General features: G+C 46.2%; 1 protein-coding gene across 1 annotated transcript in view; it reads right to left on the reverse strand.

The window, feature by feature from the left end:
* Positions 1-15,000, reverse strand: part of LOC120551725 (serine-rich coiled-coil domain-containing protein 2-like) — a gene marked incomplete at its 3' end in the record, with an annotated part of 80,856 nt that overhangs the window by 20,902 nt on the left and 44,954 nt on the right. The window contains 3 exon segments of the mRNA XM_039789262.1: positions 1,427-1,603; positions 3,776-3,943; positions 4,382-5,593. Coding sequence (XP_039645196.1) covers positions 1,427-1,603; positions 3,776-3,943; positions 4,382-5,549 — 1,513 coding nt within the window.

Below are 15,000 nucleotides of genomic sequence, written 5' to 3' on the forward strand. Positions count from 1 at the left end.
TTGACATTGAATGCTGACTATCATCTTTTCTGCCATGGCGAGCCTGCTTCATGTGTCTCTTCATCATCCACTTCTCCGTTTTATCAGCTGTCATAGGCGAACAGCGGCCGCACTTAATGCGCTCAACAAAGCCGACACATATGTTGTCACTTCCCACGACTTGTTTAAAATGGCTCCATACCTCTGACTTTCCTCCAAACTTGCTCAAAAGGTAATTCTCCTGTTTTTCTTTTTTTCTTTACATCCTCAAGCTCCATGTTGCACTTAAAGTGATGGTTCGGAGTAATTCACCCTAGGGTCCTTTGCACCATGACCTCGAGCCAAACACCCCCCCAGAAGCTTTTTTCACCTGGGTCTAACACTGGGAGAGTTAGCGTAGAGTAGCGTTATCAGCTGAATAGCTTAGCGCAGGTGCTAATGGACCCACGTTTGTATCTTGTAAGTTACCCCACTAATAATGCCCGAAATGATACCAAACGTCTACACTAGTACAAATAGGTTATGCTCTCATAAAACGATGGATTGGAAAGTTTGTAAGTACACCAGAAGTTTATGTAAATAACACTTGCCTGCTGGCTTCTGCTCTCTGCTGCAGCTGCTACCTGCAGTTAGACGAGTGCTTAGGGCCGTCTACAAATTACTACACCGAAAAGAGATACAACAAAAATATTTATTAATTTAATGATTAAATAAGGTAATGTCTCCAAACTTACCTCAATTATTACTTGTCTCCTGCTAGTTATACTACAGCACTTACTTTAAAAAATAAGTTAAATTAAAAAATATTTTTGTTGCATCTCTTTCGGTGTTGTAATTTGTAGACGGTCCCTAAGCACTCGTCTCTGCAACAACAGCAGCAGAGAGCAGAAGCCAGTAGCAAGTGTTATTTACATAAACTTCTAGTCTTACTACAAACTTTCAATCCGACTATCGTTTATGAAGCATAACCTATATATACTAGTGTAGACGTTTGTATCATTTCGGGCATGAGTAGTGGTAACCCTATGAGATACAACGCGTGATCCTATATTCAGTCAGCTACTATACTCTACGCTAACTCTCCCAGTGTTAGACCCAGGTGAAAAAAGCTTCTGGGGGGGTGTTTGGATCGAGGTCGTGGTGCAAAGGACCCTAGGGTGAACTACTCCGAACCATCACTTTAAGCTCCACCATACAGCCCAGCAGCCCCAGGGTGATGCGTGCGAGAGGAGGAGACTCCGCGCATGACACATGTTGCATTTTCGTAACTGTAGTCCAACTTGTGTAACTTTTTGGACACATTTGTTACTGTGGCCTAAATATAGCCTATATAGATACTAGTTCTGATTATGGCATAGCTTTCTCCCCACCCAATTAGGCTAAAGTAATGATTAAAAAAACCCACAAATGCTCGATCAAGGGCCCTCACACTGTCCCCGAAACTCACCCCCGAGTCTCAAGTCGGCCCAGTCCATCCCGTCGTCCAGGAAACAGAGTCCCGTCGTCTTGGCGACACCGTTGACGGCCACCTTGTCGTCATCAAACCTGGCGCACGATTGGTCGAGCCCCGAGTCGTCTTCCTCGTTTTTAGAGGAGAGAAGCAGTATGGCCACCCCTCCGTTCCCTACGCACACAAACACACATTCATTAGTAAACAACGGTGTGTGTGTGTGTGAGTGTGTGTGTGTGTCTGTTGGTTGTGTGTGTGTGTGTGTGTGTGTGTGTCTGTGTGTCTGTGTGTGTGTGCGTGTGTGTCTGTGTGTGTGTCTCTGTGTGTGTTGTGTCTGTGTGTGTGTGTGTGTCTGTGTGTGTATGCCTGTGTGTGTGTGTGTCTCTATGACTGTATATGTGTGTGTGTGTCTGTGTGTGTGTCTGTGTGTCTGTGTGTGTGTGTCTGTGTGTGTGTGTGTGCGTGTGTGTCCGTGTGTGTGTGCGTGTGTGTCTGTGTGTGTGTCTGTGTGTGTGTGTCTCTGTGTGTCCATGTGTGTGTCTGTTTGTGTCTGTGTGTGTGTGTGTGTCTGCGTGTGTGTGTGTGTGTCTCTGTGTGTGTGTCCGTGTGTGTCTGTGTGTGTATCTGTCCGTGTGTGTGTGTGTGTGTGTGTGTGTCTGCGTGTGTCTGTGTGTGTCTCTGTGTCCGTGTCCGTGTGCGTGTGTGTGTGTATCTGTCCGTGTGTGTGTGTGTGTATGTATCTGTGTGTCCGTGTGTGTGTGTGTGTGTGTGTCCGTGTGTGTGTGTGTGTCCGTGTGTGTGTGTGTGTGTGTGTGTGTGCAAGTGTCCCGTTCTTGTCCCGTGTGCGACTTAAACGTACATTTTGTAACAACACCCAAGTGTCAAAACGCCTGAAAAAAAGCCCTGAAGAAATTGTCAAGAAACAGCATTCTAAAAAGTGTTTAAAAAAAGCGTAAAAGAGACGTAAAAAGTCCTGAAAATGCAAAAAAATATATACGTTAAAAAAGCGTTTAAAAAGTGTTTAAAAAGTGTTTAAAAAAAGTTTAAAAGATATGTCAAAAAAAGTGTAAAAAGCTCTGGAAAAGCATTAAAAAAAAGGCTGCAACTATAATTATTTTCATTTCATTGTCGATTATTTCCTCAATTAATCGAATAGTTGTTTGGTCTGCAAAATGTTTGAAAGACTTTTTACAAAAAAAAACACAAAATATTCACATTTAAGAAGATGGAATCAGAGAATATATCTCAACCGATTAATCAAAGTAGTTGCAGATTAATTTAGCAGTACTTAAAAAGTAGCCGGGCTGGCAGTAGCTCAGTCAGTAGGGAGTTGGGTTGTGAACCAGAGGGTTGTTGGTTCAAGTCCACATATGCAAGGTGCACAAGGTGCTCTTGAGCAAGGCACCGAACCCCCAAATGCTCAGGGCGCCTTTCCATTGGCAGCTCTCCATTAGTGCATGTGTAGGTACTGAGCATGTGTGTGTAATTCAGGCCTTTTTTGTCATAACAACAGAGTGAAAACGTTGCAGTTACCCCTTGCATGATTAAAGCGCCCGTATTCTGCTCATTTTCAGGGTCATAATTGTATTTTAAGGTTGTACCAGAATAGGTTTACATGGTTTAACTTTCAAAAAACACCATATTTTGTGTTGTACTGCACATTGCTGCTGCTCCTCTTTTCACCCTGTGTGTTGAGCTCTCTGTTTTAGCTACAGAGTGAGACCTCTCAACTGCTGTAACATCTTTGTTGTCAGTCGCACATGCTCAGTCGCTAGGTAAGGACTACATGAGCTAGCTAGCTGTTTCTCCAACTCCACAGCTCTCTCTCTCACTGCTGCAGCTCCTCTTTTCACCCTGTGTGCTCAGGTCTCTGTTTTAGCTACAGAGTGAGACCTCTTTTTTCTCCATAGACAGTAAAAGAAAGGCTGTTTCTCCAACTTCAGTCAGTTCCAAGGCAGGATCAGCTGGGAGACTTCTTCTAAACCAGGGAGCACATGGAAGTAGTTCTTTTGGTAGATTATGGTGAACTTGTGTGTGTTGTAGCAGTGCTTTGCTATTGAGAACGAGCTAGCATGCTAACGGTTAGCCCCCTAGCCCCCTCGTCTCGGCTAGTGCCGTAGAAAGCCGTTCAGATGTTGACCAGCTCACCAGGAGACTGAAGGCAGGACACATTCAGAAACCAGATCTCACCCAGAACACCATGGATGGGTTTTATCAAAGTGTGTATGTGTGTGGAAGCACCAGAGACACAAAATAACTCCCCAAATCACCAGAAAATGTGATTTTCTTTTCATAATATGGGCACTTTAATAAATTATATCATAAAGAAGTGTTGTCTTTTCTTACCGAGGTTGTCAAAGTCATCCATATACTCCTGACTGGTGTCGTTTCTATCCAGAGACGAGTTGGAGGACAGGGACATGTCCTCCAGCGTCTCCCCCACAATGGACACATCTCCCTGGGATGCTGGCTCTGCCGACAGCCCCTCTGGCTCTGGAGCCTCCGGGGTGCTTTCTGAGAGGGAGGAGAGGGACGAACTGAGATTAGAGACATCAGGGGGGAATGAGAGGGGGGAAACGCCAGAGCAGGGGGAATGAGAGGGGGGAATGCCAGAGCAGGGGGAATGAGGGAGGAAAGGCCTGAGCAGGGGGGAATAAGAGAGGAATAGGAGGGGAACACCAGAGCAGGGGGAAATGAGAGAGGGGAAACACCAGAGCAGGGGAATGAGGGGGGAAGGCCAGAGCAGGGGAATGAGGAGGGGAAGGAGGCCAGAGCAGGGGGAATGAGAGGGGAAACACCAGAGCAGGGGGAATGAGAGAGGGGGAAACACCAGAGCAGGGGGAATGAGAGGGGGGGAAAGGCCAGAGCAGGGGGAATGAGAGGGGGGTAAACACCAGAGCAGGGGGAATGAGAGGGTAGCCTAAATCCTGACTGTGAAAGCGAGTCTTATACCCGGGCTGTTCTCCGTGGTCGAAGGCGTCTCTACGGAGTTTCTCCGCGCTGCGCGGCCTTGGCTCACCTCCCGTTCTCCTGCCGTCTCATTGGCCGCGGTCACTCTGAGGGGGCGGGGCTGCTTGGTGAGTGACGGCCGCGACAGCCTATAGCTGATGCCGCTGGGCTTGCAGGCCGGGCCCAGGCCCAGGCCCAGGCTGGGCGGTAACAGGGGCTTCTTTAAGGCGGAGGGGAGCCCAGAACTTTTAACTTTGAGCCCCGGGGCCTCAGGAACCGGTCTGGCCAAGCTGCTTCTGGCAGCCCTGATGCGAGAGACTGAAGAAGAGGGGGAGGGAGAAGGGGTGAGGGTGGGGGAGGGCTGGCGCCGGACCTGCGTGAGGCTACGGGACCGAAAGCGATCGCTCTCGGTGAGCGGCACGCACGGCCCAGCCGAGATGAGGCTGTCGCTGGACTGGGAGCGGCTGGCAGGCGGCTTCTTCTTCGTCTTTTGGAGGGGGGAACCAGAACGAGAGCCGGGACCAGGACCAGGACCAGGACCAGGACGAGAACCGAAGCTCTGAGGCTGTCTCAGAGATCCGCTCCGGAGTTTGGACCCAGAGAAAGCGCTCAGGCTCGCCTTGGAGCCCTGAGATCCACTTTTGGAGACGGTTAGCGTTCTCTGGCTGGGCTGCAGCGACAGCGATGATGATGATGATGATGAGGAACTGGTCACAGAAAAACCAAAACCACCACGCCCCTTTCCTGGCGAAGGTGCGCCCGTCTTTTTGACCGGCGAGCGCGGCTGCGGTTGGGAGCAACAACTCCCGAACTTTCCCTTCTCTCCTCCTTCCTTCACCTCCACCGTCTCGTTCTCTTTCCTCCATTTCACGGAAATCGCCGTCGGCGCTCTGATGAAGTTGTTGTGCTTGACGGAGGCGGCAGCGGGGGTGGTCGTGGTCGTGGCGTTGCCGCCCGCCGCGGGGCCCGGGTGGTGGTAGAAGCCGTTGGTGAGGCGCGTGCCGGAGCTCTGGGCGGCGGCAGCGGCAGCAGCTGTGGTGGTGGTGGCGGTCTGACCCATGGGAGCGCCGCCGGTGGACAGCGTGGAAGATTTGGGGCGCGAGCCGAACTTGGGCAGCCGAGAAACCATGGTGGGCACGGCGGCGCGGTCCTCAAGAGCGGGCGCCGACATCTGACCCCGCCCACTTCACCATGGAGACACTGGTGCACGAGGACCTGCAGGGGGAGAGACACACGTTAACCCTAACCACGGTATGTGCCTGCACCATCTGTTCCACGCTAGCCTATGGCTAGCCTCCACCGGGAAGCTAACGTTAGTTTAGCTAACAGCTAATTCGGCTAACCGCTAGCTGACAGCTAGATTCAGTCTAAAATAACGTCAAACTTAATGTGAGAAGCAGCTACAGCTACATTAAGACTTTACAGTAATAACAATAAAGACTAATGTTGAGTGATTGTATTTTAAATGAGCACAAGTAAAGTAGAGCTGACCTAACAGCTGTTATATATGTTAACGCTTATTTTCAAGTTTTATTTTGAGGGTCTTTTTAAATTTATTACTTGCTGTCTCAGCTAGCGGTTAGCCGAATTAGCTGTTAGCTAAACTAACGTTAGCTCGGCTGTCGACCGGAAGCGTGGGAACAGATCGTGCATCCTCGTACATACAGCGCATGCGCGAACATTTTGCGCAGAATAAATCTCCATGGTAACTTAGGTGCCTTTGCTTTAGTGAAACTGAGTCAAGGCTAAATTGAGCCAGGATAACTGGGAAATTAATTAATGAATCCCTTATCTTGGTGTTGTGAAATAGCCCTCTGGTCTCAGGTTGTATCTTGTAGAGATAAGAGGTTTTTTTGGGATTGTGCTGAGTCATAGTGCTTCTGCTTCTCGGACTGTGACGGTGACTCAGGAAGTCATGGGTCAGCATCTTTGATGGGAAACACTTAATGAGTTTCTCTTCCTCTTTCAAGTCTGGTTGTGGTCAGAAGATGTTAAAGAGTGTGTGTTTGTCTCTGTGTGTGTCTGTCTGTGTGTCTGTGTGTGGGTGTGTGTGTCTGTGTGTCTGTGTGTGTGTGTGTCTGTCTGTGTGTGTGTCTGTCTGTGTGGGTGTGTTTGTCTGTGTGTGTCTGTCTGTGTGTCTGTGTGTGTGTGTGTCTGTCTGTGTGTGTGTGTGTTTGTCTCTGTGTGTGTCTGTCTGTGTGTGTGTTTGCGTGTGTGTCTGTCTGTGTGTCTGTGTGTGTGTGTGTGTCTGTCTGTGTGGGTGTGTTTGTCTGTGTGTGTCTGTCTGTGTGTCTGTGTGTGTGTGTGTCTGTCTGTGTGTGTGTGTGTTTGTCTCTGTGTGTGTCTGTCTGTGTGTGTGTTTGCGTGTGTGTCTGTCTGTGTGTCTGTGTGTGTGTGTGTCTGTCTGTGTGTGTCTGTCTGTGTGTCTGTGTGTGTGTGTGTCTGTCTGTGTGTGTGTGTGTTGTCTGTGTGTGTCTGTCTGTGTGTGTGTGTTTGTCTCTGTGTGTGTCTGTCTGTGTGTGTGTGTTTGCGTGTGTGTCTGTGTGTGTGTGTGTCTGTCTGTGTGTCTGTGTGTGTGTGTTTCAATGTGTGTGTGTGTGTGTGTGTGTCTGTTTGTGTTTCTGTGTGCGTTTTGCGTGCGTTTGTGTGTGTGCGTGTGTGTTTGTGTGTCAGTGTGTGTCTGTCTGTGTGGGTGTGTGTGTGTTTGTGTGTGTGTGCGTTTTGCTTGTGTTTGTGTGTGTGCATGTGCGTGTTTGCATGTGTGTGTGTGTTTCTGTGTTTGCGTGCATGTGCGTGTTTGCATATGTGTGTTTCTGTGTGTGCGTGCCGGTATGTGTTTGCGTGCATGTGCATGCTTGCATATAATGTGTTTATGTGTAATGTGTCGATGTGGTGTGTGTGTCTCGTGCATGAGTGTGTTGCATATATATGTCGTGTGCATTGTTGCATGTAGTGTTTACATATTTGTGTGATACTGTATTATGGTATTGGTATTATTGTGCATATGTGTGTGTGTGTTATTGTAGTGTGTTTGCATATGTGTATGTGTTTCTGTGTGTGCGTGCCGGTATGTGCATGCATGCATATGTGTGCGTCTGCGTGCATGAGTGTGTGTTTGCATATGTGTGTGTCTGTGTGTGTGGTGTGTGTGTTTGCGTGCATGTGTGTGTGTGTGTGCATGTGGTGTGTACATGTGTGTGTGTGTGTGTATATGTGCATGTGCGTGTGTCTGTTCGTGTTTGTGTCAGTGTGTTATTATGTATTTGTGCATGTGTCAGTGTATTATTGATAGTGTGTGTATTATGTGCATGTAGGTGTTATTATGTGTGTGTGTGTGTGTGTATTATTGTGTGTTAGTGTTGTGTGTATTATGTCTGTTAGGTGTCAGTGTGTTTTTATTATTGCGTAATGGTGTGTACATGTATTATTATGTATTATTGTCGTGTGTGTGCATGTGTCAGTGTGTGTGTGCATGGTGTTATTGGTGTGTGTCTGTTGTGTTTGTGTATGTGTGTGTGTGCATGTGTCAGTGTGTGTGTGCATGTGTGTGTGTGCTGTGTGTGTGTGTGTTTGTGTGTGCGTTATGTGGTATGCGTGTGTGTGTGTGTGTGCATGTGTGTGTGCGTGTACGTGTGTGTGTGTGTGTGTGTGTGTGTGTGTGTGTATTGTGTAGTGTGTGTATGTGTGTGTGTGTGTGTGTGTGTGTGTGTGTGTGTGTGTGTGTGTGTGCATTATGTACATTATGTAAGAATGAACACCAGTCTCTAGCTGACTATCTGTGATCTGAAAGCGTGTATGTGACTTTATGATCAGCATCTTGCAGAACGTGCAGATGATATTTCGACCTTTCGGTCTCTCTCACACTGAAGTCACAAGATTTTTCGGCTATCACACCTCCCTTTCTTCTTCTGTCTGACACAAACTCGTCAGCAGGTTTAAACTCAGGCGTCCCCGAGGAGAAGCTCGTGATTGGTTCGGATATTAAAGATGCCTCGCCTCGGGTGGGAACATGACTGTGAATGGCTTCTTTAACATAATCAGCAGCATGTGCTCAGGCTGCAGGGCTAGACTGTTTTTAGGACTGAGAGGTGATGCTGAGAGAAAGGATGAGTTCTCTTAGTTGTTATTACAATAACGATTCGTGTACTTCTTCTGAAGTACCTCTCCACCCAAAACTCTGTTTACTGTCAACCAATCAGAGTCCTGCAGGCCTGGAACAGGCCGGCCAGTACTTCCCTCAGGGTTTGTTCCTGTATTTCTGATTGTGTTTGTGTGTTATTATTATTGATGATGATGTTGATGTTGTTGTTGTTATTGATGATGATGATGATATTATTGTTAGCGTTGACTATTGATGATGTGTTGTGTGTGTTGTATTTTATTTTGTTGATGCTGACTGTGTGTGTATGTGGTTTTGTGTGTATGTGTGTATGTGTGTGCATGTGCCTGTGTGACTGTGTGTGTGTGTGTGTATATATGTGAGTGTCTGTGGTTGTGTGTGTGTCTGTGGTTGTGTGTGTTGCTGTTTGTGTGTGTTTGTGTGTGTTATTGTTACCTATGTGTCTGTGTGTGATGTGTTTGGAGTTGTTTGTGTGCATGTGGCTGTGAGACTGTGTGTGTGTGTCTGTGGTTGTGTGTGTCTGTGTGTGTTTTGTGCGTGTCTGTGTCTGTTTGTGTGGCTGTGTGTGTGTCTATGTGTGTTTTGTGTGTGTCTTATGTGTGCGTGTGTGTCTGTGTGTCTGTTTGTGTGCGTGTGTGTCTGTGTGTCTGTTTGTGTGCGTGTGTGTATGTGTGTTGGTTTGTGTGTGTCTGTGTGTCTGTTTGTGTGTGTGTGTCTGTGTGTCTGTTTGTGTGTGTGTTTGTGTGTGTGTGTGTGTTTTTATGTGTGTGTTTATGTGTGTGTGTGTGTGTGCGTATGTGTATTTATGTGTGTGTGCGTGTGTTTATGTGTGTCTGTGTGTGTGTGCGTATGTGTATTTATGTGTGTGTGTGTGTGTGTTTATGTGTGTCTGTATGCGTGTGTGTGTGTGTTTATGTGTGTGTCTGTGTGTGTATGTGTGCGTGTCGTATGTGTATTTATGTGTGTGTCTGTATGTGTATGTGTGCGTGTGCGTATGTGTATTTATGTGTGTGTGTGTGTGTGTGTGTTTATGTGTGTGTGCGTGTGTATGTGTAGCTGTGTGTGTGCGTATATGTATTTATGTGTGTGTGTGTGTGTGTGTGTGTGTGTGTGTGTGTGTATGTGTGTGTGTGGATTTACGTTAAGCTCTCAGTAGACAGGATGCGTTAGGTGTGCCTCTCAGAACATCATTAGTTTGATTTCTATCTGTCATGTCTCTGATGGCGTGCGCTGATTGTCTTAGGGTGTTTTGTGTGTGTGACTAACACACACACACACAGACACACACACACACACACCTACCTCTATTGGGCTGTAGATAAGTGGAGGTGCAGCTGTTAGGTGTTGACCTTTGGTATTGAATGACAGACTACAGAGGCAGTTACCAGACAGTTGTGCTGGTTGTGCAAGTTGTGAGTCACAACTGTCACCTACCCTGTCCTCCAGTGTCTTCTTAGTTACCCCGGCAGTCCAATTCGTAAAAACTACTCAACAATTTTAGCTGACAGCTAACGGTACAGTTAGCGAACCACATTACCTGCCAGGTAACCCCGTCTGATTCCACAGTGACAAAACTCCAGACTTTATAATGTGCTGTTAAAAACTCATAGAGCAGGAGCCATATTATCATCCAGTGTGTTGTGTGTGTGTGTGTGTGTGTGTGTGGTGTGTGTGGTGTGTGTGTGTGTGTGTGTGTGTGTGTGTGTGTGTGTGTGTGTGTGTGTGTGTGTGTGTGTTTTGTGATTTTTTTTTTCTGTTGTTTTTTTGTTCTCTCTGTTTTTTCTCTCTCCCTCTTTTTTTATTTTTTTTCTTTTTTTTTTTTTTTTCTCTCTTTCTTTTCTCTTTTTTCTCTCTTTTGTTTTTCTCTCTCTCTTTTCTTTTTCTCTTCTTCTCTCCTTTTCTTTTTCTCTCTCTCTCTCTGTCTCTCTTCCCCTCCCCTCTCTCTCTCTCTCCACTTCTCCTCTCCCTCTCTCTCTCTCTTCCTACTTCATTTTGGTTCTTCAAGCTGTGGGCTGTGTTCTGATTTCTCTCTGTGTGATGTGTGTGTGTTTTTTTGTGTGTGTGTGTGTGTGTTTTTGTGTGTGTGTGTGTGTGTGTGTGTGTGTGTGTGTGTGTGTGTGTGTTGTTTGTGTGTGTGTGTGTGTGTGTGTGTGTGTGTGTGTGTGTGTGTGTGTGTGTGTGTGTGTGTGTGTGTGTGTGTGTGTGGGGGGTGTGTGTGTGTGTGTGTGTGTGTGTGTGTGTGTGTGTGTGTGTGTGTGGGGGGGATCCTAGGAGTAAGTAATATGTTTATCGTTGACCAGAGGGACATCCCTCTCTAAATACATTCAAATCGCCAAGAAGAAGAACACAAATGTACAGTGTGTCCCTAAATCAGCCATCTACAGCGGAACTGGAGAGTATCCACAGCATAACATGCAGCTCTTCAACTTTCTGAAAGTAGTTTTTGGAGTTATAGTCCAACTGTTCTTAAACGTAGCCTTAACTGAAGATTAACTATAGTTAACTGTAGTCACACACACACACACACACACACACACACACACACACACACACACACACTCAGAGACACACACACACACACACACACACACACACCTCAGAGCACACACTCAGAGACACACACACAGAGACACACACTAGAGACACACACACAACACACACAAACACCTACCCACACACACACACACACACACACACACACACACACACACACACACACACTCAGAACACACACACACACACACACTCAACACACACTCAAACACACACACAACACACCACACACACACACAAACACACACACACTCAGACACACACACACACTCAGAGACACACACCCACACAACACTCACACACACACACACTCAGAGACACACACACACACAGACACACACACACGCACACACACACACACAGACACACACACACAGACGGTGTGTGGTTGTAGTGTGGATAGGAGGAGGAGGGTGCAGAATGTACAGTTACACACAGACACACACAGACCCAAAAAAACACACACACACACACACACACACACACTCACTCAGCTACACACACACACACACACACACACACAAAGACACAGAGACACACACAGAGACATACCCACACACAGACACTGTTACACACACACATACTCAGCTACACACACACACAAAAGGACGTTACACACACACACACACACACACACACAACACACACATTCAGGAACACACACACAACACACACGGTCTGTTGGAAAGGTCGTTGTTGGCGTGTGAGTTGGAGGAAGGAGGTCAATTTGGGCCAAAGTGTCAGTATGTTATAATCAATAGAGGTTACATCATATTTTCCTTGTGACCCAGTACTACTGCACCAGTGACTACTGCACACCCAGTACTACTGCACGCCGTTACTACTGTACCCGGTACTGCACCCAGTACTACTGCACGGGGTACTACTGTGCACCCAGTACTACTGCACACCGTACTGCACACCCTGTACTACTCACCCCAGTACTACTGCGTACACCGTACTACTGCACACCCAGTCTACCAGTACTACTGACGTACTGCACCCAGTACTACTGCACAATCTGCTGTACACCCAATTGCTACTGTCACCGTACTACTGCACACCCAATTCTGCAGTATGCTGTACGTACTACTATTGGTGCTACTGCCACTATGCTGTACATACTACTCCCAGTGTACTGGCACCAGTCTACTGACACCCGTACTACTGCACACCGGTACTACGTACACCATACTACTGCGTGCTGTACGTATATGTACTTGCACTGGTACTACTGCATGCTGCGCCTTATGCGCACACGACTACTGCACCAGTATACTGCACAAGACTACTACTGCTGCCACCAGTACTCTGTACACAGTATGCTGTACTATACTGCACACCCAGTACTGCTGCACCAGTACTACTGTAACACGTACTACTGTATCTACGCAACAGTATATGCAACTACTAGCCCAGTACTACCACACGTACTGTACGCAGGTACTACTGTACACCCGGTACTACTGCACCCAGTACTGCTGCACACCCAGTACTGCTGTACACAGTACTGCTGGTACCCAGTACTACTGTACACCCAGTACTACTGTACACCCAGTACTACTGCACACCCAGTACTGCTGCACACCGTACTACTATACGCAGTACTACTGCACCCAGTACTGCTGTACACCCAGTACTGCTGTACACCAGTATTACGGTACACCCAGTACTACTGTACACAGTACTACTGCACACCCAGTACTTCACTGCACACCCAGTACTACGGTACCAGTACTACGGTACACTGAGTTTACACAAACACTCAAGTCTTTCCCCGGTTTCAGGAATGTCCCAGCAACTGCACACCTCTGGACCTTTTGAAATCCTTCCAAGTGTGAGAGAGTTTTTTCTCTCTAAGATAAACATCCATACATGCCTTGTGAGATCCACAGAGCCTGCAGTTCATTGTATTGTTTCCTGATTTCCTCCAGAAGGGATCTTTTTAAAGTTAGCTTTGGTGTTTTTCCAACTTGGACCCTATTTTCCTATGCATTCGTGTCTAAGTGACTGAAAAACTGGTCAGGTGGCGTAAGCTGATGAAATGGCAGCCGCAAACCGGGCTGTAATGTAACCCTACAGGACAAATGTTCAGCAGCAGTTAGAGACCACTAAAAGTTGTGTTGTTGCCGCTGACAGATTATTATTCTAAGTGTCAGAGCAACATTATGGAAAGGATCCCTACAGAGATAGAGCTTTTTTAAGGAGTAAGATCATTTTAGTTTAACATGAAACAGCCCGGAAATCACCATCACCAAACTCCACCAGACTCCATGTAAATAATCAGGACTTTTTAGCGTGTATAGAGCCAGCATATCTCCACCAGACTCCATGTACTAATAATCAGGACTTTTAGGCGTGTATAGAGCCAGCATATTTCCACCAGACTCCATGTTAAATAATCAGGACTTTTAGTGTGTATAAAGCCAGCATATCTCCACCAGACTCCATGTAAATAATCAGGACTTTTAGTGTGTATAAAGCCAGCATATCTCCACCAGACTCCATGTAAATAATCGGACTTTTAAGCGTTATTATAGACAGCATATTTCCACCAGACTCCATGTAAATAATCAGGACTTTTAAGCGTGTATAGAGCCAGCATATCTCCACCAGACTCCATGTAAATAATCAGGACTTTTTAGTGTGTATAAAGCCAGCATATCTCCACCAGACTCCATGTAAATAATCAGGACTTTTAAGCGTGTATAGAGCCAGCATATCTCCACCAGACTCCATGTAAATAATCAGGACTTTTAAGCGTGTATAAAGCCCAGCATATCTCCACCAGACTCCATGTAAATAATCAAGACTTTTAGCGTGTATAGAGGCAGCATATTTCCACCAGACTCCCATGTAAATAATCAGGACTTTTAGCATGTATAGAGCCAGCATATCTCCACCAGACTCCATGTAAATAATCAGGACTTTTAGCGTTTATAGAGCCAGCATATCTCCACCAGACTCCATGTAAATAATCAGGACTTTTAAGCGTTTATAGAGCCAGCATATCTCCACCAGACTCCCATGTAAATAATCGGACTTTTAGCATGTATAGAGCCAGCATATCTCCACAGACTCCCATGTAAATAATCAGGACTTTTAAGCGTTTATAGAGCCAGCATATCTCCACCAGACTCCATGTAAATAATCAGGACTTTTAGCGTGTATAGAGCCAGCATATTTCCACAGACTCCATGTAAATAATCCAGGACTTTTAGGCGTGTATAGAGCCCAGCATATTTCCACAGACTCCATGTAAATAATCAGGACTTTTAGGCGTGTATAGAGCCAGCATATTTCCACCGGACTCAACCAGACTTACACGCTAAAGTCCTGATTCTACATGATCTCGTGTAGATATACTAGCTCTAACACTTAAAATCCCTGATTTATGGTGAAGCTCTACGCTTAAAAGTCCTGATTATGATCTGTGAATGTATTATCGCTATTATGGTAGTGAATACTTCTCTAAATCTGTTATTATGAGTCTGGTGAATATCGCTCTAACCGTAAAATCTGATTATTATGGAAATCTGGTGGAATGATGGTGATTTGGGGCTGTTTCATGTTAAACTAAAGGATCTTACTCTTTAACTAAAGGTCTATCTCTGTAGGGATCCTTTCCATAATGTTGTCAGACACTTAGAATAATAATCTGAAAAAAACTTAAATTAGCATCAATAAAGTGACAAAATTGGAATAAAATCAACAAAAGCGTTAGAAAAGTGTAAAAAAAAGCAGAGGGAACAATCCAATTGGATGTAATAGTTTTCTGCTGATGCACGAGAGACTTCTACTGTTTATATGTGCGTCTTAGATTAATTTCTACTTCGATGAGGCTGAACGTGAGGGACTGCCTGTCTGCCTGTCTGCCTGTCTACCTGTCTGTCTGTCTCTGGCTGCGAGCCAGACACTCCATTGAATTAATGACTGACAGCCCGGTGTA

This window comes from Perca fluviatilis, chromosome 21 (assembly GCF_010015445.1).
Source record: "Perca fluviatilis chromosome 21, GENO_Pfluv_1.0, whole genome shotgun sequence".
NCBI classification, from domain to species: Eukaryota; Metazoa; Chordata; class Actinopteri; order Perciformes; family Percidae; genus Perca; species Perca fluviatilis.